The sequence below is a fragment of the Paralichthys olivaceus genome, chromosome 20, assembly GCF_024713975.1.
Source record: "Paralichthys olivaceus isolate ysfri-2021 chromosome 20, ASM2471397v2, whole genome shotgun sequence".
Lineage (NCBI taxonomy): Eukaryota > Metazoa > Chordata > Actinopteri > Pleuronectiformes > Paralichthyidae > Paralichthys > Paralichthys olivaceus.
In genome coordinates, this window is record NC_091112.1 from 2,130,779 (window position 1) to 2,156,239 (window position 25,461).

A 25,461-nucleotide genomic window follows, 5' to 3' on the forward strand; every position below is an offset into this window, starting at 1 on the left:
ACTTAGAGGCATTTTGAGTGAACTGATAAACACACAGAGTCCATTTCTCTCTCATGTACTGAGCTCTCAGGGGAAAACACGACTGTAAGACAGCAGGATGTTTTTGCAAGTGTTTTGCTGACTGGACTGAAATTTGTACAGCACCCCCCCCTCAACCACTTCACACACACACACACACACACACACACTCCACAGCCTCAACCTGAACTCACATCCATTAACATGCACATGTCGCCAGCTACGCTTGACTTGCATGGATGTCGCAGTGCCAGCTGTATCTGCCCAGCGCACCCTGCATGCACAGAGGGAGCTGGAGCGGATGTTGGCAGCGGTTGGGAGGGGATATGAGAAAAGTCAAAGATTTCAGACGAGGCTTAGGAAGTCATAAAAGCGAGTGCTGGGGGTGCAGAGATCTGGACGGGTGGAGACAGAGGTAACAGCAGGAGGACGGTGGCAGAAAAGTCCTCTAAAAGTTTGAAAGAGCGAGCTGGCAGGCGCCCCTGACCCCGTCTGTCCTCTACCCCTCCACCCATCACCCCCCCATACATCCAGTCCTTTCATGGGGAGCCCAGCTGGCACTGGGCTGGGGGCAGTTGTTGCCGTTCAAACACACACGCATGCAAACGCCCGGCGCTTTACACACTCGCACGCACACACTCACATCTGACGGGACCGGTAGAGAAGCATTTCCTGAATGGCCTGCGGCGAAGCGAGATAGCTGTCCACTGCAGAGACACACACTCACTTTGCATAGACACACACACATAAATACATGCACAGTGTTTCACACATGCACACACACACAGACAAATTGGACCATGCAGCCCTGTGCATAAAGTAATCGGATGATCTGGCCAAGGGGGAAAACGCTGCACTGACTCTTGGACATAAACCCTCTGCTAGCCTACAAATACCCGACACCATGAGGGCTGTCGTCTCCCGCTGTACTCGGCAGTTGGTTCGACCAACAGCAGCGTTAACGAGAAAAGCTCTGCATCAATATCCTCCCAGGATGAAGTCATTACTTTCTGTGGTACAGGGACAAAGACACCTTTCAGACCTGAGTGACTCCATCACAAGTGGTCAAGTAGAATAATATAATATAATGTCCTCTTATATATAATTATTCACTTTCCTGGTTCTTGTAAAAACTAATCTGTAAGAGGAACGTGCTCTGCAAATACACCCGGGCTGAGTATGTGTAATTCTTTCATTCACATCCCTCTGACTCCGTCTCTCTGACACACAGATGTAAAGTACAGACGTCAGTCTGTGGCTAACTACCGTGTCTCTGCAGCTCCTCTGGGCTTTGAGTATATATGATGTGTTGCTGCAGCAACAGACAGGAAATGACCGCCTGTTTAGACTACTCGTCAGATCTCATCTCGTCTTCACATCCTGATGTAGCTGATTTAGTTTCCTCCAGTTTCAGTCCGAGGCCACAGAACTAAAGCATCTGAAGGAGCAACGTGGCCTCGGTCTGTGTAGCTGAGAGAGGTGCGTACGATACGTTTGATTCCGGTTTATTCCTGGATCTCACTCGTCACATTCCCCAAAAAACACAACACGGCAGAAGTTGAAACAAGATTACACTTAACTTTATTATCAAATGTGTGAATGTGACACTCAGCTGGGATGACAACATGTGGGCGTATTCCATTATTGAATTATAATAAATGTTTTGGAAAGGAAACTAATTGCTGTATTCTGCAGAGGGACTTCCCAACAGGAACTATTGGTGGAGTATTATTTGTTCCTTCAAATAATTTAGCTAAATGTTGAGTTCTTGCTGTTTCTTTGTGCGGCTGCTTCATTTCTGTTGTTGCTGCCTGTGTTCAGTTCGTCAGCGTCATGCAGCTGTAATGTGTCAGAGCTGTTTCCTCCGATTCTGCTAAAACAAACAACGCAGCATGTTGTGTTTGTGTTTGGATGTTAACAAAGGTGTCGCTCCATATAAAATGTGCTTAGAAGGTGATGAAAGAATGAGCATGTCGCTAGGAAATGGTGTTTCACTTTTGTCTTGTTGTGATTCATTATGGCTGAATAGGATGTGGTAGTTGGATTAATTCTTCAAAATGAGTTAATTAAGGATACAACCACGGTGCTGAGAGAAAAGGAGTGTTAGTAATAATAGTAATTACTCTTGTTGTCATTTTGTCAAATAAAGGTTTAGGTGCAGATAATATAACATTTACCCCTAAACTGCTTTTAGACATGCTGCACTAAACTTTTAATAATCTCCTGAAATGATCTAGAGGGGCTGCATGTGGGAATGCAAATGTCTGAGTCAGTTGCTTCAGACGTTCTCTGCAGTTTCTCCTGCCAGCAAAAACTCCAGAGATTGTCAAAGTGAGCCCGTTGACACCCTGATGATCTCCGACTGTGTTCTTCATATGTGGAAGACACAGTCTGGACCTCACTGTGTGGATACTTCAGAGTTAATGTCTGAGTAAAAATGTGAGAAAGAGTTTGTTTTATAGCAGATGTGGCTATGGTGTTGAAACTTTAATATTTTTTAGTAATAAATATAACTCCCTTTGTGTGAAAATCCTTTTTTCATTTCATTGTGAGTTTAGATCTACATAATTACCGATCTCCCATCGGTTCTGTTAGTCTGACAGCTCAGGTGAATCCAAATCTCTGCAGCGAGACCGGGAATGATTTTATCCAGATGGGTTTCGTTTCCACAGCCAAATGATTTCCCACTGAAGTTTATCCCCCACAAAACGTGAACCAACTCAGGGAGGGGTTGCTCTATACAAAAAAAAAAAAAGTTTCTGACAATCAGAGACAAAGCAAAAAAGAAAATCTGATGGAAACTTTTAGAAATCACAGAAAGCTCCAATGTCGCCCCCTCGGTGTGGGTGCTGGGGCAGCGGCCATGCAGGAGTAACGTCTGTCAGGGAGATAAGCGCTGAGGAGGGAGCCTGCGGGCGATGGCTTATCACACACACAGACCTGGAGGGAATACACAAATACACATACATGGGGCGGAGGTGTATGAAGCCGTCCACGTCGAGAGATTTGAGGTGGGGGAGGCTCATATCTCACTCCTGAATCACCGGCTGCCTGCAGCGGTAACTTCAGTCTGTTTCTCTATCTGTCTCACAGCAGGATGACCTTCCAGTCCACAGATTACCTCCACCGGTGCAGGGCTCAGAGAGACAGAATGAGTGCATGTAATGTTAGTGTAGTTTTCATGATTAGAGTTAAATGTGTCAGAAGGAAACCGAGCTGGGACATTTAGAGCAAACATTCGCAATGATTTTTGTTTTAGCGGAAAGAGTAATCATCCCGTCATCGATGACGAGTCCCACAGGCTGTTGCTCTCTGTGCATCATGGGTAAAATACCAGATGTATATAAGAAAATGCAGGAAACCACTAACAATAGAGAAAATAGTTCGATAATTGGTTAATTATAATATTTATCAAAAAACAACAAATTACCCTCTGATGCGAGGCGGCGTCTCAGCGGTGGACTGTCCCACATGCTAGCAATTCAAATGTTGGTTATGTCAGTGGTGACGTTTGCTCTTTAAAAGTCCTTTTGCACATTGAAACAGAATGAAAATGAGCGTTAGCTAAACAAGCAGGAGAAGCTAAATGAGACAAACAGCTGAAAGTAGTTGATTTCCAGCTGTGACATCAACATCGGCCAGTCGGCCTCAGGGAGTGTGTCTGGCATTTCTTTAACATGACGTGATCTACTGCATATTGTTCAAGCACCTTGTTCTTCAAAATGTACTGCACGAACCAGCCCAGGGAGGAGGACGGGTATGTGTTTAGTGCAGCAGGGTGACCTGGTGAGGAGAAAAAAGGTTCTATTATCGAAAGGTCAACGGTTCAGGCCCGACAGTGTGTGAGTCTAACAGCAGCGATGTGGCCTGCACCGAACACAGAACCTGCACTGCCTCCCTGAGAGTGAAGTCAGCGCTCAAAGAATAAAGTCGTATTCATGCTGCAACCTTCACTGCCCGCAGACTTCCTAGCATCCTCTCTGTTGCCATGAGATTCCTCGAGAGGGCGGCGCAGAGTTGTTCTTGTCAACACAACTAATATTTTGATGGTGATTGGGATAACAGCTGTGTCTCAATTCAGGGGCTCTATTCTTCGGAGACTGAATTCCGTCGCAGCGGTGAGACAAGTCCTATCGCGAAGGTTCCCACAAGCCAACAGATGTGTCCGTTCGTCCCAGAGAAACAACCGATGGGGACCTTTCTCGTTATGTTGCTTGACGTCAGCAGTAAGGGAGGGACTAGCTGGTGAAGCCAATGAAGGAAATGCTCTTGATTGCCTTCTGTCATCGGCTCACTCAGACCCCTGCTTCGGGACACAGCTAATGTAGGTAGGGTGATTTTTAATCCCTGTTCTTTGTGGTAGGTACATATACATGAGCAGCATTAGGCCTATAATTAGCTTAAAATGCAAAATACTTCCACACAGCATAATAGCTGTAAATGTGGGGAAGTGGCTGTGTGCTACAGGAACGAATTAGCAGAATTAACAGAGGGGATTAAGCTTTGATTAACTCAAAATTAGCAAAAATATGGTTCAAGAGGTGACAACTGAGCAACGGGAAGGATGTTGGTTGCACAGAATGAAAAGTTCTCGTTGTGAGATTATTTTCTGGGAAGCGAGCCAGAAGTTGGTGTTACAGTCTCAGCCGGTGGCCGTCCCCTTTTATTTGTCCTTCAAGACGTTAGCAGCACCGGAGACAAAGAAGCAAAGTGAAACGTGGCGAGACCTCAAGAGCAGAGGGTTCTTTTCAACGAGCTGCCGCAGAAACAACACCTCTTCTGCCGGAGACTTTCCAGGTGGCGTGTTTGTTCATCAAGGACTTTTATTTTGATACTTAAACAGGAGCCGTGGAAAAGCGTCCACCGGCTGAGATCGTGTGAAGGTTTTGATCATATAAAGGAAAATGTTGATCTTAGTCTGTCATGAAAAGACGGATGTGACAATTCTTTCTACATCAGGACACACTGAGAAAGATGAAAGCTCTTTCTGGTCGTCAGCGGGCGGTCTGGAAGGAGAAAGGTCTCAACAGAGATTCAGTTTTTCTTTGATTAAATTGATGCTGCGTGATCCTGCTGGCCGTTAATGACCAGTTTGAAAAGCCAAAGTGAGATATCGATGAGGCTCCTTCTTGAGTATTTCCAGCTCTGGACTGACCCCCGGGAGCCTTTGTTGGTTAAAACGTGATGAACAGCAGCGATGTCGATCAATTATCGGATGTGGAGATGAGCTTTAAAATGTCACTCTTGTTCTCCCGATGACCTCAGCGTCTGAAGGACCCACGAGAACTGCTCCCACTGTGAGTCCCATGCTGAGTCCCTGACGACTCACTGTACAGGCCACTGTTACATGTAGTGATCTCAAAATATGTCGTGAGAATGTTTATACCCTATAGAGTGAGCTCGTTGTATCCCACAATGCATCAGGGAATAGACATATACAACCGATGGTCACTAGCCGAGCAATATTTATGGCTGGAGAAAGATGGCCGACAGACATGAGGACAGTGTACAGTGAAAATAAAATCGTCGTGTTTTTTTTACCTTGCGAACACAATATCTCATAGAACGCTTTGAGGGAATTTCATCAGACATTCTGTCAGACGTGAGGGCGACCTGAATATACTTCTGTGGTCAAAGGGTCGACGACAAGGTCACAAACCATTGTCTCCTGAACATGTCTCAACCTGCACTGGTTAGCGGAGGCATACAACCGCAGAGCAGTGATTCTAGGTTTTCTTTTATTTGGCGTTGAGTCCTCTACGTGGCACATGTTCAACTCCCAATCAACCAAACCGGGCCTCAGCTCTGAAAGTTATCCATCAGGATGCATTATTGATTCCACCAGCAGAGTTGGAGCAGGAGCAGAGGGGCTGAGGGGGTTGAGTGTTGCGTGGTGTATCATCTAAATATTTGAAAGAGAGGTACTTGTCTCTCTACGTTTTCTGCCTAAATATTTTAACGTTGAGGGCCTGAGCGGGTTGATGCAGTCAAGAGTTTCAAGAGTTTTTCTTCACCGCTCCAGTCAGAAGAGAAGGGTGAAGTCATTGATAGAGCTGAGCCGAGCTGTTGGCTTCAATCAGGGGGCGAGCACGTGCTTACACATCTGCTCGTCATGTAAACTGTATCCGCTGCTTTCCAGCTCTTCGCCTCCTTCATTTCAGTAGTTGTGGTTTTGGTTTTTCTGAGTCCGAGTCTGAACTACTGCAGTCTGGCTCCAGGCAGAGTTACACGTAATAATTCAACACAGACACAGAGTGATTGTATGCTGCACATTACGTACACTGCACATTACGGTGTGTGTGTGCGTGCGCTGATTCTGTGGGTTTATTATGTGGCACAGATGCACAAATCACCAACCTGCAACACGAGGAAACTCATATTCTCCATATTTGCCTCCGCACAGGGTTTCATTGTGTTTTATGCATTTTCAGCGCTGGGCTCATGCACGGGCTCATTCGTCACCGGACTCGCAGGGTCAGATGTTAGTTGTGTTACCTGCAGCTGAAGCTTTCCGGGGGAGTGGTCCATGATTACCTCTGCTCTTCAGCTACTGCTTTCCATTTCAATGTTAAAGACCCTGAGCCACAGTTCAGCGGCTCCCAACACATTTTTTAAATAGAGTTCATGCTGCTCATGCAGATACAGTTACACACTCGCACATACACGCTGACAACAAGGACAAAAAGCAGATACAGTCTTTAACTCTATAGAGACAAACACACACAAACAAAAACATCCCATTCGTGTTGAGGGTTTAATCATATTTTTCATTTCTCTGTGTTGCGATTGCAGGATATTCTCCCCTGGCCTGACATAATAAACCAGTTTGTCTTTATTTGTGTGTGTGTGTGCACGTGTGTAATAATGGGCCACACAAAGAAGTCTCTAATCCTGCAGACTAGTGCGATGCCTTTCAATTAGCCAGCAGGGCTTGTCCAGGGACAGCCGGGGTCAGACCCGCTATCACAATCTGCAGCTAATCCACTACGGACTGATCAATGCAGAGAGGGGGGGAGAAGGGGAGGTGACGTGTTTAAGGGAGGCAGAGAGGAGAAAGGCTGGACCTTTAGGAAGCAAAGGGAAAGCGGGGTTGAGCAGGAGGTGAAGGCGAGATCGACAGAAGAGAAGAGGAGGGCAGGAGTGGGTCGAAAGATGCTCGATCTCCAAGTGTGTGTCCACGTCTCCAGCTGGTTCAGCAGTTTATACGTCTGGTTTTCTCACAGACCACAGAAAACCTGCTGTGAGCACGTGTTTGTGTTAATGCTGAGATAATGACACACTATTCCTACAATGTTCCTGTAACGTGTTCTAAGAATTTAGTCCCACTGTTGCTCCGACATGTTTGAATTCAGCAAAGTTCAGTATCCGTCTGAACGGAACAGGGAAACTTGAAATTGCTTGTTTGCGGTCATTATCACTAATTGCCGTTATCTGCCGTATTCTAACATTTCCAAAGAGTTCTCCTTCGCTTCCTGCAGCAGCGTTTCCATATTTACCATCCGCACAATTAGCACCTAAACATTCTGCTTCCTGTTCTAAAAAATGCTCAGCTGTTGATGTTGGTAGGCTGCAGTGGGTTTGAAGTTTGAGTTGAAACTCTGGGTTTATGTTTATCTTTCCTCCAAAAATTATATAATAAGATAAATAATGATGAATCCAAACTTTGCAGTTATTTCCTCATGATTTACATATTCTGCCATCAACAGCTGGCACCAGTCGAACAGTGTGTTCTCTCGTTCTCTGAATTACAGATGTTTTTTGGACATTTTTATGCTGAATTGTTCATTTAGTTTTCTTTAATTATTTTTACTGTGGTCAGTTCATTTCTTTGCCGTCAGTTTACATCCAAGTATGTTGGCCTTTATTCTGCATTTAGAAAAGAGTTGGACGATCAACAGATGCACTGTTCACACACGATTCCAAGGTTGTGTTAACCGCGTCGTCAGAGTTAAACATCCTCAAGTATCTTCTCTTGTGTTGCACTGACAGTTTGTCACCGCCGTGCTGCCAACAGCTTGTTGACACGTCTGTAGTCAGGAGATGGTTTTGGTGCCAGAAATCTGTGGATCAGTTTGTCCCACTTGGGGTCTGTGTAATTCTGGTTACAACAATATGACTTGAACACGGCATTATATTAAAGCTGTGTCCGAAGATTTCCCTTTTTACTTTCTACCATCCAATATACGTTGTGCCCTCAAAGATCCAGTGCCAATTACATGCACGTTATCGAGAACACAACCTCGGATCAATTCTAGGTGTCAAAAACGTACCGCTCGTATATTTGCACGTCAGATTATGTAATAATTTATTGTTAGGATTTAGTTTTTTGTGTCCTTGTGCTGAAGCGTTTACAGATCTCATCGACAACACGTCACGGACATGGAGTAAATCTGGGGCGGAGAGAATTATCGCTGTCTTGATGTTTGCTTTTCATTTTTGTGCTGCTGATCATATTCATGAACAGAGCGGAGTGGGGGAGAGCGAGGAGAGGGGGGGTTGATAGAGGGGCAAAAAGAGCAGTGGCTTTAGCGGCCTTAATCCTGTCCACTCTGGGTTTGCTGTTTTCTTCCCCCGATGGCTCCCCCATCCTCCCTCTTCTTCCCCCTCTCCCCTCCTCGTTTTCTGCTTTGAAAGGATGGAATTGGTCCATCTGAAATGAGCAAAGGCACACAAGCTCATATTCATTTCCCTCCTTCTTTTTCTCTTTCCCCCTCTTTCTTTCTACTCTCCTGGGCCCCTTTGAACCTTTCTCTGCCCCCCCTTCCCTTTTAACTCTCTCCCATGGTCAAGATTTGCTTAGAAATGAGTCACCCGACCACAAACCGCCCCATTTAAGTGAGAGGGAACAGTGGAGAGTGAGTTAGAGAGGGAGATGGATTGAGTGAGAGAGGGGAGAGGGATGAAGAGAGTGAGAGAGTGAGAGAGGGGATAGGGAGGCTGATGGCTGTTTTTCACTCAGCTGGTTTTGTTGATCAGTATCAACAGCCAAGGTCTGGATCCAATCAGCTTCCTGCATTCAACCAAGCAGAATAAGAACTAAAAATATATTTGGCAGTGCACAACGGTGATGCATGCACACACACACATGCACACACACACACACACACACACACATGCACACACACATGCACACACACTTAAGCAGTGATGCAAATTCAGTGCATAATGCAGCACAGGCAGGGTGTGAAAGCAAGAGCACTTACTGGGGCTTTGGATTATGACACAAGTGTTCGGGCTGGTGCTTATTCGTGCGTGTGTGTGTGTGTGTGTACGTGCGTGTGTGCATGTGACGTGCACAGATTCCCATGCAAAATGGGTAGAATCTGCACTGAATTAATGAAGCCACAGACATGTAGGTGTGAGACATCACACTAATTACGCCAGCAATGCTGTAGCCTCGCCATCAATAATGTTCATTAAACTACTGAACCCACTCAAGTTGACGGCTCTGTGTGTGTGTGTGTGTTTGTGTTTGTGTGTGAGCGCACGTGTGAATGCGACTTGCTGTGAGTAAGCAGCAGTCGGGTGATGGATCACCACAGATTTGCATTAAATGCTTCTTTATACGGACACGGCCGGCTGACAAAGGCCATTTTTTATCATCTCGGCTTACTCAAAGTTTCAGGCTCTGAAGATAAAATATACAAAACATCATCCCACTCATAACTTCAAATAATTTACAGTGCAAGTATCAGGGTTGTTTTTAGTCAACAAGGCAATTTGATTCTTTCCGATCCGCCTGAGATAATAACCACACGTGGGTGGAGCATTTTATTAACACTGTGACATGTTTATGTGTTTGGTTTAGTTGGTTTGGCTGTGTAGGTGAAGACGGTGCCATTATAACTCAAACCAAAACGCTTGAAAGTAAAAGTCTGTGTCCTCATCCAAGAGCCTTGTGGTGTGCGCTTGTTAAGAGAATATAATTTGTTCCGAATGTGGGACTTCACCCAAAACTTCAAGGATGTATTTATTTACACGCTGATGTCGGTACGATACAGGAAACAGGTTCTCATCTCTGAAAAGCCGAGCATTAACAAATTGAACCCATGGGAAACTGCAGAACGGACAGTTTCCTCTTGTGTCCTCACAGAAATTTGAATTAACGACAAGCAACACAAACCTCGTACAGGATCTGGAATCACTTATTCCTCCAGCAATCCTCTGAGCTGGTGTTCAGTAAACAAGGTAGTTAAGAGCTGTGTAACTTTCTAGTCACAGGCTGTGGTTTTCTTGTAATCATGCAGTGAGGCAATAAATGAACCATTCAACAAAACAAACAGTCAACGTGGAATCAAGGGTTCAGACGGGAATCATCCATCAATCCATTGTTCCAGACGTCCCTCTCCTCAGGCCAGATGGGATACTTAGACCCTCCGGTGAGTTCTGGGTCTACCCCCTGGGTCTCGGACCCACCACTCGACTGCACTTTTTAACTGTGATAAGTTTTAAAGTAGACCACGCCACTGTTTTAACATAAGCGATCCAGATCCCGTCCAGTTGTTAAGGTCACAGCGCTTGTCTTACTAGAGAAACACATTTCCAAATGATCCTCTGCTTCAGGATGTCACACGGTGAGCAGGAGAGTGTTTAATGATGCTGAGGAGACGTTTCCATTACACCTTGGGTTGCGTGTGGGCTCGGGGGGGGGGGGGCGTTACCATGGAAATGATGTCAGATGAAAAGTATGCATCTGTAACAGGAGGTCTTCGAGTTTTTTAGTGGAAAATAAAACCCCTATTTCCTGATGAATGCTCATAAAAGACTGAAAGGCCCAAAGGTCTCAAAACTCTTTTATCACATGTAGTTGATTCAGTTTAGGCAAGTTTGACATTTTTATATTCCAGGGTTACCTCGCTCACTGAAGGACAACAGAGAATAACAAGGGACCTGCTGATGGACGAGCAAATGTCTTAAAAGTAAATACAGATGTGAGCCGGTTGACCTTGTTTATCTCCCAAGATTTGAAAAGGTTTTTGAGATAAAACCTGAGATCCTCCTCCTTCTCTGCAGGCTAAGAGCGTAAACAGACAAACAAACTACATTTTGCTTTTCCTGCAAGTATTTCAGCGAATTCTGACGCATTTCATCGAAAACAGTCTTTGAAGACAAAGATCTCGTGGCTGAGACACAGACGTCTCCTCCGGCTCTTAAGGTAGAAACATGCAAACATTGACACGCATGTTGCATTCGGGTCTGAAAACAATCACTGATCTGAAGTCACTGCACAGAAGACGCTGAATATCTGGATGTGCATGCACTCAATCAATATCAGGTCCTGTTGCTTCCATTTTGTTGTAGTTCATTGTGTTTTTATGACTGTGTTTTACAACTCCACAGTTAACACACACTCAGTAAAACTCGTGGCTGGAGTTCATTCCTCCGAGGACTTACATTCCTATCGTGTTGTGTCAGAGGGAGAGTTGTGTCGTTCAGTGCTTGTGCACTGATACACACATACGCTGCAGAAAGCTTGTCAGAGATGAGTCATTGGGCTTTTGTATGTTCATATTCTCCTGTGTGTGTTGTGCGAGCACAAACTTACACAAATGTGTGTTTAGGCTGTAAATTTTGTTAGAGTTCATTTTAGGCTGAGGGTTGTTGTTGAGGTGAAAGCAGCCAGAAGTCAGAGAAATCGTCTGCGGAGTGTGTGTGTGTGTGTGTTTTTGTGTGTGGGAGTTTTTCATTGGGTGTTTGTATGAGCGACTGTGTGTGCAGCAGCAGCTGGAGACTAAATGGGTGTTGAACTAGGAGAGGGAGGTGGAGAGGCAATTGGGAAACCTCCTGAAGTTCATAACCTCTGCAGGGGGCCAAAAGATGTGGAAAAACCCAATTAGACCGAGTGTGTGCGTGCGAGTGCTCGTACGTGCGAGCGGTTTGTCTTAATGTGTGTGTACTCATGCACGTAGATGTTACTCCCACATGGATGTTTTGTAAGTTTGAACGAGTGTTTTCTGCAGAAAGAAGCGACGCAGATGAGCTTTCAAGGTTAAAGGGGGGGTAATGAGCTTGGAGGAGATGAATCCACCCATTTATCTCAACTTCCATCCATCCATCTATCCATCATCTCCATCCACCCTCTTTCACCTCCCTCCCTCCCTCCTTCTCTCTCTCTCCCTCTGTCTCTCCTTCCCGTCTGTCTGTGCTGTTGAGTTTTCATCCCATCTGCTTGCTCTGTGTCAGAGAGCATCCATTTAAAACCCTGAGTCTCAAAGGACAGAGCGCAGCGAGATTCAATGGGCCAAGAAAAATGCCAAAAACAAGATGCTTCAAAAAGTCATTCTGACTTTCTGCTCTCACTCCATTTCTCCGTCTCTTTTCTGCGCGGTTTACTCTTGAGTTTCTTTCTTTCTCTACCACGCTCTTTATTGTTTCCGCTGATGAAAAAGCACGGAGAGAGATCCGGAGATGAAAAGCGCCGGCGAGAATCTGTGATGAGGAGAAAGGATTGAGGATGATTTTCGGCAGGAAATTTCCTCAGTGACAGGGTTGTGTGAGGAAATGACTGAGATCGTCATGGAAACACCGGCGGTGGGATGCGGAGCGGTGGCGGGGCCCTGCGTAGGATTTTAGTTGAGCGCCAAATGAAGTATGTTGTGAAGATCAGGGATAATCAGGGGTAATTGATTAGAGGAGTGTGGCTCTTGGTGTTTGTGTGTCTGCATGTGTGCAAGTTTGTCTGTGTAATCAAGGGTAATTAAGCTGAGTGTGTGTGTGTGTGTGTGTGTGCGCACATTGATAATTTTTACAGTACGTGTGTGACTGAATGTGTAGCTGTGCGTGTCGGTGTGTAATGCGAGTGTGACTGATGATGTTTGGCCGGTTTCTGTGGGCGTGGGTGCGCAAAGACGACAGAACATGCACATTCCTCCATCATGAGTCCGACAGTACGACAAGGATGCGATGCTGAAGTAGAGAGGAGAGCAGTCAGTGGAGGGTGCTGGTTCTCCAGGTCGTCCAGATGTATAAACGGAGGGTTAACAGTTCAAATAAATTAGTTTCGTACATAGGTAATGGTACAAAGGGAATGTATTCACCAACACTTCACTTTTTAATCCTATGAAATGACACTGAAAGAAAATTCTCTCTCACACTTTACATTATATAAAGTGTACCTCTCCATAAAGTCCAATTTTAACAGCATGTTCCTAGAAAAAAGAAAGTGCATAGCTTCATGAATAAATGCTAATCACACTCAGTCAGACGCTGCATGAAAATGGCCCCGTGCTCGATGCCACGCTAGTACGTTCTCTGTGCTCTGTTATCGACCGGAACACTGTAACCCATTAACGTCCTTATTGGTGCATGTCCTTCTCTCGGCCCTCGTGTGTCTCGTTCATTATGCTTTGTTTCCACCTGTCTTCTCCGGGAAAAAAAGGCCCACGTGTATTTCTTCAAATCGAACGTGAGACGCGAACCTCGGTGAGGCGTCTCGTCAAAGTCGGCGGTGAAATATTTCGCTTCAGCTCGCTGTGTCTGTAAAGAGGTTACTCTCAAATCCTCTTCCCACTGTACATCTGTGATTCCTCGCCTGCGTCGCCCCCGGGTCCCATTAACCCACCGTGATAACATTTAGCCGCGGCCTCACCTCCCCCACCTCGGCGTACATCTGCTACGATTATGAGCCCGTGCCTCCCGGACATGCAGCTTTATACATGCAATCATGACTTAAATCTTGTTACTTTAGTTTGTCTGCTGCTCACAAAGCATCGCACACAGTGTGACGCTTGTGTAGGTAACATCCCCCCCAGAAACAAAAGTATTTAAAGCTGAGAGAAGCAGCAAACTCAAATTACTTTAGTTTGAAAACATGAAAACATGAAACCTGCACTTAAACACAGGAAAACCCTTTTTACAGATCGTTCGCCAGATGGAGAAAAACATATTTACTGAGTTTTTTTTAATGCAATTGTTCGTCAGTCTACATGATCGTGTTGTTTATAATCCTTTAAGGTTAGCACGCTAGCTAAAGCAAGTCAAGTCAAAGGTACATCAACTGATGAACAGATAATGGAGAGTTTGAATCTGTGAGTATTTTGTCGGTGGATATTACCTGAAAAGCTGAATTTAACAATTGTTGGTGAGAAACTCAGAACTCAGCTGAGAAGCAGAGTGAACTTGACTCGATAGTTCTAGGTTTGATTTTTTTTTTTGTCAGTAGAAGCACAGTCTTCAAATCCATTTTTTATATTAGTCCTCAGCGTAACCTCGCGCAGCAAAGCCGGCGACTGTGGCATCCGCGTCTGGAGCATATTCATGGCTGCATTTCTCTGCGTCTTGTCCTTGACCAAGAGCTGCTTTTAATGAGAATTCCCACTGTGGAGTTTTTACAGTCTGTGCCTCTGGCTTATTGTTTGACTGCTGAAGCAGCTCGGTGTGTTTTCAGGCCCGATCGTGAGGACGCGAAGCAAGGAGAGAGGAAGGAGAGGGATGGTGACAGAGATCAACAAAAGATTATTTGGATTCCTCTGTTTCACTCATCTCCCCTCCTCCTCCCCCTCTCTCTCTCTCTCCCCCTGTTTGTCTACAGTATCACTCCACCCTTCTAACTCTTTGCACCTTGCCGCCCAAATCTTCTCATTTAGATTATCCCTACCGCAGTGAATGTAACTGGGTAGAAATGGATTGCTTTCATGGCTCTCTCTCTCTCTCTCTCACTCTCTCTCCCTCCCTCACTCTCTCCCTAATCTCCTCCACGTACATGACACTAATACAGAGACTGATATAAGCTCCCCTGCCTCTCTCTATGACATTTATCACTGTGCTTCTTAATGCAGGCAGGCTGCCGCTGTTGATGAGAAATCAGGATGACAAGCGTGGCCTATTTTCTTGCTAACGATAGTCCTGCCCTTTTTTTTAATTTTTTTTTTTATTATCACTTTTTATTTGGAAAATATGTTCACAGCGCAGTGTTTACTAAAGCGTCATAAGACTTTTTGCCAAAGATTTGACAGTGACACTGATCGTGCATGTGGCACAGTATTGTCAGAGATGATCTAGGACCCATTAGAGCTTTGGATTGAAATACGTGATGTCACAGCACCTGAGGAAACTTTGTATCTGCCTTTAAGAAAGTGTTTTCCTGCATAGACGTACTTTTCGGATTTCCAGGAGGAATTAAACGTCAAATGGTGTCATGCTGAGCTTATGTGCCCCGACACTTTGAGCTCACTGACATGGAGATCTGAACCCATTTACCACACCGAGTTAATGTAGGACAGTAGAAAAGCATGTCACACCTGGAACTAGACAGGTCCTCGAGGAATACTTGGAATCAGTCAGTGAGTTGAGGATAAAGCCGGAGGTGATTAGCTTAGCTTCTCATAATGACTGGAAGTATTTGAACCTGTGGTGAGTAACGTCCAACATCCACATAAACACAGGATGCCAATCTGCACCTGAGATTAGTATCAAACTTCTCCTACAAATGTTGGCAAGAATGCGTTTCTGATTAAAGATGCAGGACCAGTTACCTCAGTGGCACCAGTTGAAAGGTTAGTCTGGAGCCATGAGAGGAGGAAGAGGAGGAGGAAGAGGAGGAGGTCGCTGCGTTCTGGTCGTCGCAGTGGAAAATCATTCTGGTTTTTAGAAATCAATCTTCATTCCACAGTTTTTAGACTTTGAAAATTGGAGATAAAACCAAGCTGGTGACCTAAGAGTGGTTGAAAAATGAACACACTCGCTCTAATGGACCTTCGTAGGAACACTGTTGTTTATAGCCTATACGGAATAATGGGATTTAAAGTAGTTGATTAACGGAAGGACGACAGCCACCAAAGACCTTCCACAAAAGTCCATTATTCAGCTGTCTCTTGCTCAGACGCTTGATAAATGCCGCTAATGCTCAAAGCATAAATTGCACAATAAATAACATTTTGGCCCTCACGTTGTGTATTCAGTCCGGTCTGTGAGTTTGCAGAGGGAGAAAACTAGGACAGGGAAAGTTGGATTCGTCATCCTAATGCCTTCTGTCACTTCAGTGGGATATCACCAGACACTGTCCCCTAATTTAGACATCATATCCTGTCCCAGGAGCCCCGCCTCAGCCGCCCAACCCGTCTGTCTCACCCTGGCATAACCCTCCTGCATTCCCATGCGAGACCCGAGCTAGAGAGTGTTTGAAAGCAATCTGAGACCTCTCCTCTTAACTCTCCTCTCATCTGCTCTCCTCTCTCTATCTACCCAAAAACCCTCTTCCAATTTTTTTTTTTTCTCCTCCTGCCCAATCCATCGCCGCTTTTATCTCTGTCTCTTTTTTTCCTATACCCTCAGAATGAACGATTTGTATAAATCACAGGCTCTCTATCCAGGCTCACTTATAGTAACGCCCAGCCCCCCGCTGGTTTTGTTAGCCTAATTCATTCTTGTGAGCGTTGCTCAGATCAGCGCTTGATGTCCGACGTGATTTCTCGGAAAGAGAAAAAAAAGTCATTCCCTCACCGGTGCTGCTCCGGCTCGTAACCCCGCACAGTGTTCGTTTCAGCCAACCTCAGATTGTTTGATTGGCATTCACTGCTGTGTTTGCCAGGAGTGTTGGCAGAACCTCGCTGTTATTTGCATAAAACAGAAAGGGGCTCAGATTTCCCTGCTGTTCCGTATTCCACTGCCCTTACTGCACCCCATAGAAAAATCAGCATGCGATTCAGAGCAAAGGAAGAAGAAGCGTGAGCTGGCCTTTTGCAGTTCTGCACTAAAGGCTCAACTCCTCTCCTCGCCTTTCTTTTCCTCCTCTTTTTTAGCCCATCATGAATTACTCATACAAATCCTACACAATCTTTTCTCTCTCTCATATTCCTGCACAGAATCCTCTTAAAAATGTCCTGGCATGTGAGTCTTGCTCCACAGTGTGAACCTTTTACCTTTGTGTGCCGCCGATCAGTGAGATCTGGACTCAGTCCTGGGCTGACAGCAGGCGACCGCTCTGCCCTGTGGTTTTCACTAGCTGACCCGATAAGAGAGGCACGGGGAGGAAGCAGATGATGGGGGGAGGAAGAGGGGGAGTGAGGATAATAAGGAGGGTGGGAAAGTAACAGAGGGCGCTAATGGGAGGGTTCGAGGGATGTCAGACATTGTGGCGATTGTCCAGGCAGGACTTTGTGCTCGTTTCCACTGACCCTCTTTGAATAACCTCTCTGTTGTGTGTCTGTCTCTGCGTCTGTCTGTGTGGCTCTACCGGGCCCATAACCCATAACAGCATGAGGCCCAACACAAACCTCTCTCTGCCGCTGCTGTAAACCCATCTCTCGTTTTTGTTTCAATCTTCGACTGAAACAATAGTGGAGAGGCAAACTTGGCTCACACCAACATGACGTGTAGAACAAAAGGCTTCTCCCCCAGGCTGGCAAAGAGGGGTGGGGGGGGGGACAGAAAAACTGAAGTGCCAGCAGCTGGACACACGTGTGTGTCTGCAGAATGCAACGAGCCTCTGGGAGAGAGTGAATGAGTCCCATTCAGCCTGATCCCAGCAATGACTGACTGCACTCTTACCAAGGGATTACACTGAGGAGAACATTACCACACACTTGTAAGAGGATTGTAACACACGTAGAGGAAGACACTGTCACTACAGCACACTGACAACACAAGAAGAACACCTCCTCCACACGGAGCAGGACTTTAAAACAGCCGTCAATTCCTTTTGCCCTTTTTTTCTTTTCCTCCACCCATTTTCCCTCCTTCCAACCCCTCCATCCCCTCTGCAGAAGCCTTGGAGGACCCGCTCAGTGCCGGCGTCGTGGCATGCGCCGTGATCGGCTCCCTCCTGGCCCTGCTATTGGTTGTCACGCTCATTGCCGTTGTCCTGAGCCGCAGCCGCCGACAGCAGAGGCGTGGCTATCCCAGCAGCGGCGACTCCATAGCGACGGGCAGCGGCGGCAGCAACGGCGGAGACTATGGCAACAAAGCTCGGCTGCTTTTCAGCGGCACCGGCAGCAACAGCGGCAAAAACGGGACTGGAGCGAACAACAACGGGCCCATCTACACGTATCGGGAAGGCTGCGACGCCACGGGAACTCTGACGGAGAAGGCCAACGACTTCCACCATCACCACCTCCACCACTCGTCCACCGGCAAGCCCCCGTCCGCCCATGACATCCTCCTCAGTGGTGACATGGGTGAAGCCGAGAGGAAGAAGTTCGACCTGGACGACAGCATGGAGGAGGAAGAGGAGCAGTATGATAGGTTCGGAGACATCGGGGGAGGCGGGAACATGCTTCCCCCGGCCTATCACATGCGCAGAGGCCACGGCGGTGAAGAAGAGATGGACGTGTACCTCGACGACGACATGGAGTCTCAAAGAGATGGCTCTGTCATTTCCCGGACTGCCATTTATGTCTGAGGACGCAGGAAAGGGAAGATGAGGGCTGAGAATAGGGAACGGAGATGTGGTGGAGGAAGTGGGGGAGTCCGAGCCCACCAACCACCCCCCCCCCCTTCGCCAGCGAATATATCAACATCGCCTCCATCAGCTAAACACCGACCTGCTTCACATTCGACCTGATTAAAGAGACGCCATCAATTATATCCTCTCCGCTTGACTGTGACTGTGTCATTTTCCAAAAAGAGGATTGGAAGAAACGTGATAAATTCAGAATGAAGTTGTTGTGAAGCTGAAGAAAGGGAAACCTGTGGTGGCAGAGGTGCACTGTGGGGGATTATGTGTGTAACTGCATCATGGAGATGGAATATTTTCAGTGTGACAAAAAAAAAAAAAAAAAAAAAAAAAAAAAAGCCCACAGCAACTCTGGACGCGATGCCAACTGCTTCGTTCTTGTTCCTTCAGCTTTGCAAGTGTGTCGACGTGCTGAGTGTTTGTGTTTTATACGATAAAAACGTAATCTGCAAAGTCGCAAAACAGCATAACCACAAACACCGCAGCTGCTCGAGGATTGCCTTCCTGTTTCAAAATAAAAACCCTTCATCCACATTGAAAAGGCTTCTGTGGACGTCGCCCGCTCCGCTGCAAACTCTGGTTCTTCACCCGAACCGTTTTTAATACCAACGTTGTCCTGGCAACAGCGATGGCGGTTTTTTTTCCCGGTCACCCCGGCGACGGCCGTTTGGAGGTGCTCAGAGACTCGGGGTTTCCTGCCCCACCCTGTGACGCCGCCTGGTTCTCCCGGTGGGTGCAGCTGAAGCGAGGCCACTTAAAAGAAGTGACATAACAGACTGAGCAGCGTGTGCTAATGTGCCGCTGGCTGTGGTGTTAATGATGTGCATCTTCTGTATATCGGGTGCCGTGTCACTATAGCACAATTGTCGTTGTTACCGTCGGTGTAGATGTTGTCGTTGTTCTCGTTGTGTAATAGTGTCGATCTCGCGAAGAAAAGATGCACCGGGAGCCTCGGGGGTTTCACACAGTTCCACATCGGGTCGGTAACGACTCATTTAATGGGTAAAGAAAAGATTTTTCTTTGTTCGCAACTCTCTCCTCTTTACGTCTCTACTTTCCCTCCACTTTTATCTCCATATTCTCTGCCTTTCTTTCTCCGTCTGTCTCATGTCTTTCTGTTCCACATGCATCCCACACCGTTTGTTTTCCTAAGCCGTGTCCCACACACATTACACTTCTCTCTTATTCTGTGTTTTTCTTTATTTACATAACGGGCAGCTTAGATGAGAGCCGTAATGACTGTGTGCAGGGAGAAGGGGATAACTCGTTTTTATAGTCCTATCTGGGTCGCATTCAACGAGGCAAAATATTCACCGGCTTTGTTGGAGGCTGCTGCGTTTCATTTATTCATTTTCCATGTCCCGCAGAATGTTCTTAGGCTATGTACCGGATTATTCCATGTTCTCCATTCTGATTGGACAGGAAGACACGGTCCAAGACACATTTCAAGAGCGGAAGTGAACGCAGGTTTAATTAAATCCCAAACTCCCAGATCTTTGTTTCTTGTACACGGCAAAGCTGCAGGTAAACACAAAGTTTAAAAATAGTGAGACAGGACGGGATTCTTTGTCTTTAATGAGACATTAAACATTGAGATAACAGTGCATCGTTCACAGAAGTTGAAAACTGCATTTTAAAAAGTGCAGCTTCATTATATTTCTTGTTTGAACGGATCTTTCCGACACATTTGCTCAAGTATAACTGACACAGAGCTCTCATGTGTCTGCAACACATTTTGCCTTATTGGTTTCCAGGTTTGTCCCACTCATCTGTTTTTTTGTTTTTTTTAAAAGGCACCAAATGGGCAATTTTCTTAATTAACTGTTGTTTTATATGACTTTTGTTTCTGTTGGATGTGAGGTGACACAAGGCGGATGAAGATCTGGTGTAAAGTAAAAAGTACGAAGGGATGATTTTGGAGCGATAGTAACAAACATCACGTGCACAACACAACTTGTACTTATACCCCATTCACACCTGGCATTAAAATGGATCCCAGCTTATTTGATGGCGGTTGGATGGAGCTCGACCAAAGTAAAGTTCAGGTTTGGATGCACCCAGGATGCATTGAGGACTCACTGGGATCTGATGGTCAAACCACCTCCGGAGTTGGTGAAGGATGTTGTGACGTGTAAAGCGTAAATGCAGTTGTGTTCGCGTAAAACAATTACAGCGGCAGGAAACCATGAACCACGTGCCGCTGCTCCACCACGTGCAGTTTTCCCCTGTGGACGTTATTCAAGACACTCGGATTGAAGACGAGACGCTTTTCTTGGACCCACGCAAACGAGAGGAGGTGACGTGAGCTGAGCGATCGGATCTCAAAGTGGATAATCAGGTTGAACTTATATCCAGATGTTGTACCAGACATGTAATGCCAGGTGTAACTGGGCGTCTGTGTTGCTTTAGAAGTGCAGTGTGATTGTGTGTTGGTGGCTTGAGTCGTTCTGCAGTCAAGGATACTGTGAGTAAAATCCAAACTAAAACTGTGTGGTATTAAAGGTTTTCTATTATCTTTGTCATTAAATCCGTGACGGCATTTTAAAAGTGTTGTAAATATCAACACAGGTAATATTCATGGGGGAAGGATCTGAAAAGGTTTGTTAGTTTTTGAATGGATACACAAGCCTGTAAGTTATTATTATGAATATTTTAATGGCAATATACAATATGATGTTTTTAATTAAAATGAATTATACATTCTGTGACATCAGGATCCAAACACAGACTGTCCATCCACTGAGATCTGAGATATTTGAAATGTGAAGTTTTAAACCACAGTTCATTGATTTTTCATGCGTTAAAGCAACACTGTGTGATGTTTACTGAGCAACAGCGCCCTCGGCAGCCGCACGTGGCGATTCATTCTAATTGGCTCCGTGTCCGAGCGATGAAGTGGTTTTTAGCGTCAAGAGAAAAACGAGTGAAAGTCTATGAATGCTGCGGCTGTAACAAATGCACCAAACTCTTCATATTTTCTTCTGCTGAATATTGGAGACAAGCTCTGGTTTTTAATAACTTCTAAATCTTGTTAACTGATCTACAGTTCATCATGTTCACCTGTGGATCGTTAAAATGCAGGTTTATCAAACGTCTTCATGTTGTCGGTGCATGTTTGTGCATCACATAAGGAAATGCACTGAACATTGGTTGGACGTTACGCCGACTAAGATGCTGCAAAATGGTTCCCTCGAAATTTAAATTCACCACCGTCACCGTTACGTAGAACAGACGCTCGGGGTGAGGAGTGGAGATGAACGAGGAAACATTCTCCTCATTTGAAAGTCACTGAACTTTCCAACTCCTTTTATTCAAGCTGCTGGTTTGAGGTAAAGACGTTTCTCAGTGTTGCTTTAACAAAGCCCCTTTTCAGATCCAACCCCCCCCCCCCCCGTGACGGAGCAGGTCCCCCGCTGTTGATCGTTGTCGAACATTGTGCGATCTGTTCGTCTGTAAATGACACATCTGCTACATTTCAGCGTCATCACGTGTCACAGTGTATTTGGACGTGTTGCCAGTTCATCTCACAGTAACGGAGAAACAGCCAGACTGTAACTTCACCTGCATTAGAAGCTGTTAATTGTGTCAGTGCAGTGCAGTTTGGATATAAGTCAAATGAAGTGTCTTTTCAGCTCCTGAGGGTGCACGCAAGCTTCAACATACACACACAGAAAAATATATTTAAGTATACGCTGGATTCTTTCTGTCTTTACAATTTAAACATTTTAAAGCTGCTTATTGGAATTTTTGTTTTGCTCAAATGAGAATTATCACCGACCCTAATTAGACTTTCTAATGTTATATAAATAAAACCCCAGAGACTTAAAGCTCCAGCACATACAACACAACACTGAAGTACAGAATGGCACATCTGTCCTCCAGGGGTTCCTCACGCCGCTCATTCACTCGACTGTGATCACAACTCGGGCGCCTAATTAGTTCCAGAGTCTCGTAGCGTGCGTGTACCCTCGGTGAGACATCGTCAGTCATCATTTTTGTTTTTTGCACAACCCATTTTCAATAAAAAATAAACTTTCTGAAACAATTCTCTGTGGATAAACTGTTATTAATTAAGCAGAGACATTTCATTTGTATATATAAACACCACACTTCCACATGGTTTTATTTTCCTCGGTGCATTTCACCTGCTCTGGGATATATAACGGAAGTTTTGCAAACTTACAAACCTGGATTCTTCCCTCGATGACCTTTCTGCTTGGACGGAATCCGGTCAAGTTGTAGTTTCACCTGTCTGAGCATCAACCACCTCCAGATGTGTTTTCTGATCACGTTTCGTTCCGCTCGCATGTACGCACTCACCTTATCTTCCAGATACAGATCACAGATTCTGATGGTGTTTTCGTGCCGTCACACCAGAAATAATCGGTGCAATCTATAACCTGAAGAAACGTGACGTCAGACACAAACAGACAAACATCTGTGGAATAAATAAGATGTATGGAGCTCACCTCCGCCCAACTGTCCCCGGAATTCAACCAAGTCAAAATGCACAAACTCATACATCAGTCCTCTAAATAATGAATGAATGAATTATTCTCTGGGAAATTGGTGAAAATGTCCTGGATCCAGAGTTAATTAGTTTTTTCTCGTCACATGCACCAAATTTCCACCAAGTTTAATTGAAATCTGTTCAGTAGTTTTTGCGACAAACACACAAACAACGGTCAAGGTCTTTAAAACAACCGTATTGGTGCAGGTGACAAGCATTGAAACTTAATTGGTTCAGGATAAAGCTGCCTGATCTTTTTATTACTTTTAATTTGGGAGAATAGAGTTAAAACGGCTCATTAAGATTCATAAGATGTTTGAAAACACAACCTTGAAACTTGAACTAATTGAAATGAAGCTTTACAAGAATGTTTATCTTCCGTGAGCGCACGTACATTTGAATCATCCTACAATGAGACGGCACGGCTTTCATGTCATGTAGCGACCGTCTCAGCAGCCTGAGTTGATAATGGGGTCGTGTTAGTGACAAGCGTCCCTCGCTGATCTTTTGCCCGCCGCCCCGCCCCACACGCCGCCAGCTCCGGGAGGTCGCAGTCCTGAGCGCAGCCCCTGTAGAGTCCCGTCCTTGGCGCTGTGAGTGCGGCGCCCATGCTAAGCAGAGGATGCTCCAACAGGTCACTTGGCTCTGTCAGAGGGAAAGAGAGTGGAACAGAGGGAGAGGAGGATGTGGAATGAGGGTGGTTGCTCGCTGCTCCGCCTGGGGAATACCAAACAGGCCCGGGGAGGGAGGAGGAGAGAGTTTTTCTTTTTAGATCAGAGAGAGCAGGAGCTAAAAAAGAGAAGAAGAGAAACTGAAACCTCAGCCCCATGTTGAGAGCACGAGAATACATCACTGAGTCTTTTTTTTTTTTTTTTTTTTTTTTTGGGGGGGTAAACCACCTGAGACCAAGAACGTTTGAAACACTGTCAATTATTCACCACGGAGCTTGAAGTCAGAGATGGGCAGATTTGTTACGTGTGGAGCTCGACTGGTTGGCTCCAGCGTGAAGACGACAGAGTGTGTGGCAGGAATAAAAAAATGACTAAATGGGATTTGCAGCTCCGACAGTGACAGCTGGAGGAAGGTAGGAGGCCTCAGGAGTGTTCTGGAGTGCCGTGCCACCCCTCTGCTCGGCGATCGGCCGATTCCAGCCCACGACAATTGACAGTCCTTTCTCAACCCGGCCAATTAGTGGCTCTCGTGTTTATAGCTCTTCAGTGCGACAGATCTTTTTAATTGTAAAGACGTGTTCTGCTCCGGGGACCCTGCGCTGGGGTGGAATTGTATATATCCTTCTTTTTTCATATTCCCTCTCTCTTTGCCTCAGCCTTAGCACCCAGTGCAAGCTGTTCTCTCTATGTTTAATTCAGCAGGAGGCATGAAAGTGTTCCGCATTATCCCTCTGCCTCACTCTGGAGGAGGAGGAGGAGGAGGAGGAGGAAGACGGTGAGATAGAAAGAGAGGGCGAGAGACGAGGAGTAGAAAGAGACGAGGAAGAAGAGGCCTATTAGTTATTGAGCTGAGCTTTTGTTGTTAATCCAGTTAAAGCCGAGCCTCTGCCAGGCCAGCTGAGACTCCAGCAGATGTGGATGAGGTTTCCTCCTCCCAGCGCCCGTTAGACGCCGTCTCATTGAACTTTAACCAATTTACAACACTGGCCTCCTTTACCGTCCCCTCCCCCCACTGTGCTGCTCCTGCAGTTCTGTTGCTATACTTGGTGACGCCATTTGTCACAGCGTTTGCTCCTCAGGTGTTGGGTCAGCATTTTAATGTGGATGGTCATTTTTTTTTTTTTAGAAGTTCAGGACGTAGGCTGGTTTCCTTTTCTCTGGTTTTGCAGTTTTGCCTCTCGCTCTGTGATTCACTATTTTTAACACCAATAATGTTTGTGACTGGTGTGAAAAGCAGAAGTAAGTCACTTAACAGCTGATTATTAACGGCCAAAAGCCCTTGATCGCCATCTGGTGGCTGGCTGCAGTATAAAAGGGTCACAAAACCTCACCTCCTCCATGTTGGTGAATGGAACATGAACCACACTTGATGTTAAATAAATGTTTCTCTGAGACGGTTCATGTCATTTTAGGAACTTCTTACTCCACTGATGTTTGTGTTAATGCTTCTGATACGTTTGGTTTTAATTTATTATTTGATCATCGCCGCCGCACAAATAGTAGCCGTTCAGTTTAATACCGACATATTAACGGTTTGTGTCCGTTTCATGAATTTCAGTTCAATATTCCTTCTTTTCTTCCTCTAAAAAAATGTCTGGTTGCCAAATTTTAACTGGTCAAAGATCAGAGCAGGTTGATGTGTCTGCACAGTGTCTGGTGAAGAAAAGAGTTTCAAGAAACCTTGTTTCTTTTGTCCTCTTTTCAACCTTCTTCCATTTTCTCTTTGGTTTTGTTCTATTCAGTCAGATTAAACTACAATAATTCGGTTTACTTGAGAATCCTGGAGCTTTTCCGCAGTGAGCTTGATCTACAGAGCTCCTTATATCTACTGTTTCTCAGCCCAGAGACTCAGAACTGTAGATAGTGAAGCC

General features: G+C 45.6%; 1 protein-coding gene across 3 annotated transcripts in view; it reads left to right on the plus strand.

Annotated features, from left to right (window-relative positions):
• pvrl2l (PVR cell adhesion molecule related 2 like) overlaps positions 1-25,461 on the plus strand; it is a 209,192-nt gene that overhangs the window by 111,250 nt on the left and 72,481 nt on the right. The window contains exon 7 of one of the 3 annotated variants that reach the window (XM_069516060.1): positions 17,721-18,747. The exons of the other annotated variants lie outside the window; for them this stretch is intronic. Coding sequence (XP_069372161.1) covers positions 17,721-18,355 — 635 coding nt within the window. The 3' untranslated portion in view covers positions 18,356-18,747. Of the gene's footprint in view, positions 1-17,720; positions 18,748-25,461 lie in introns of those variants that run through there. 3 annotated transcript variants of the gene reach the window in all.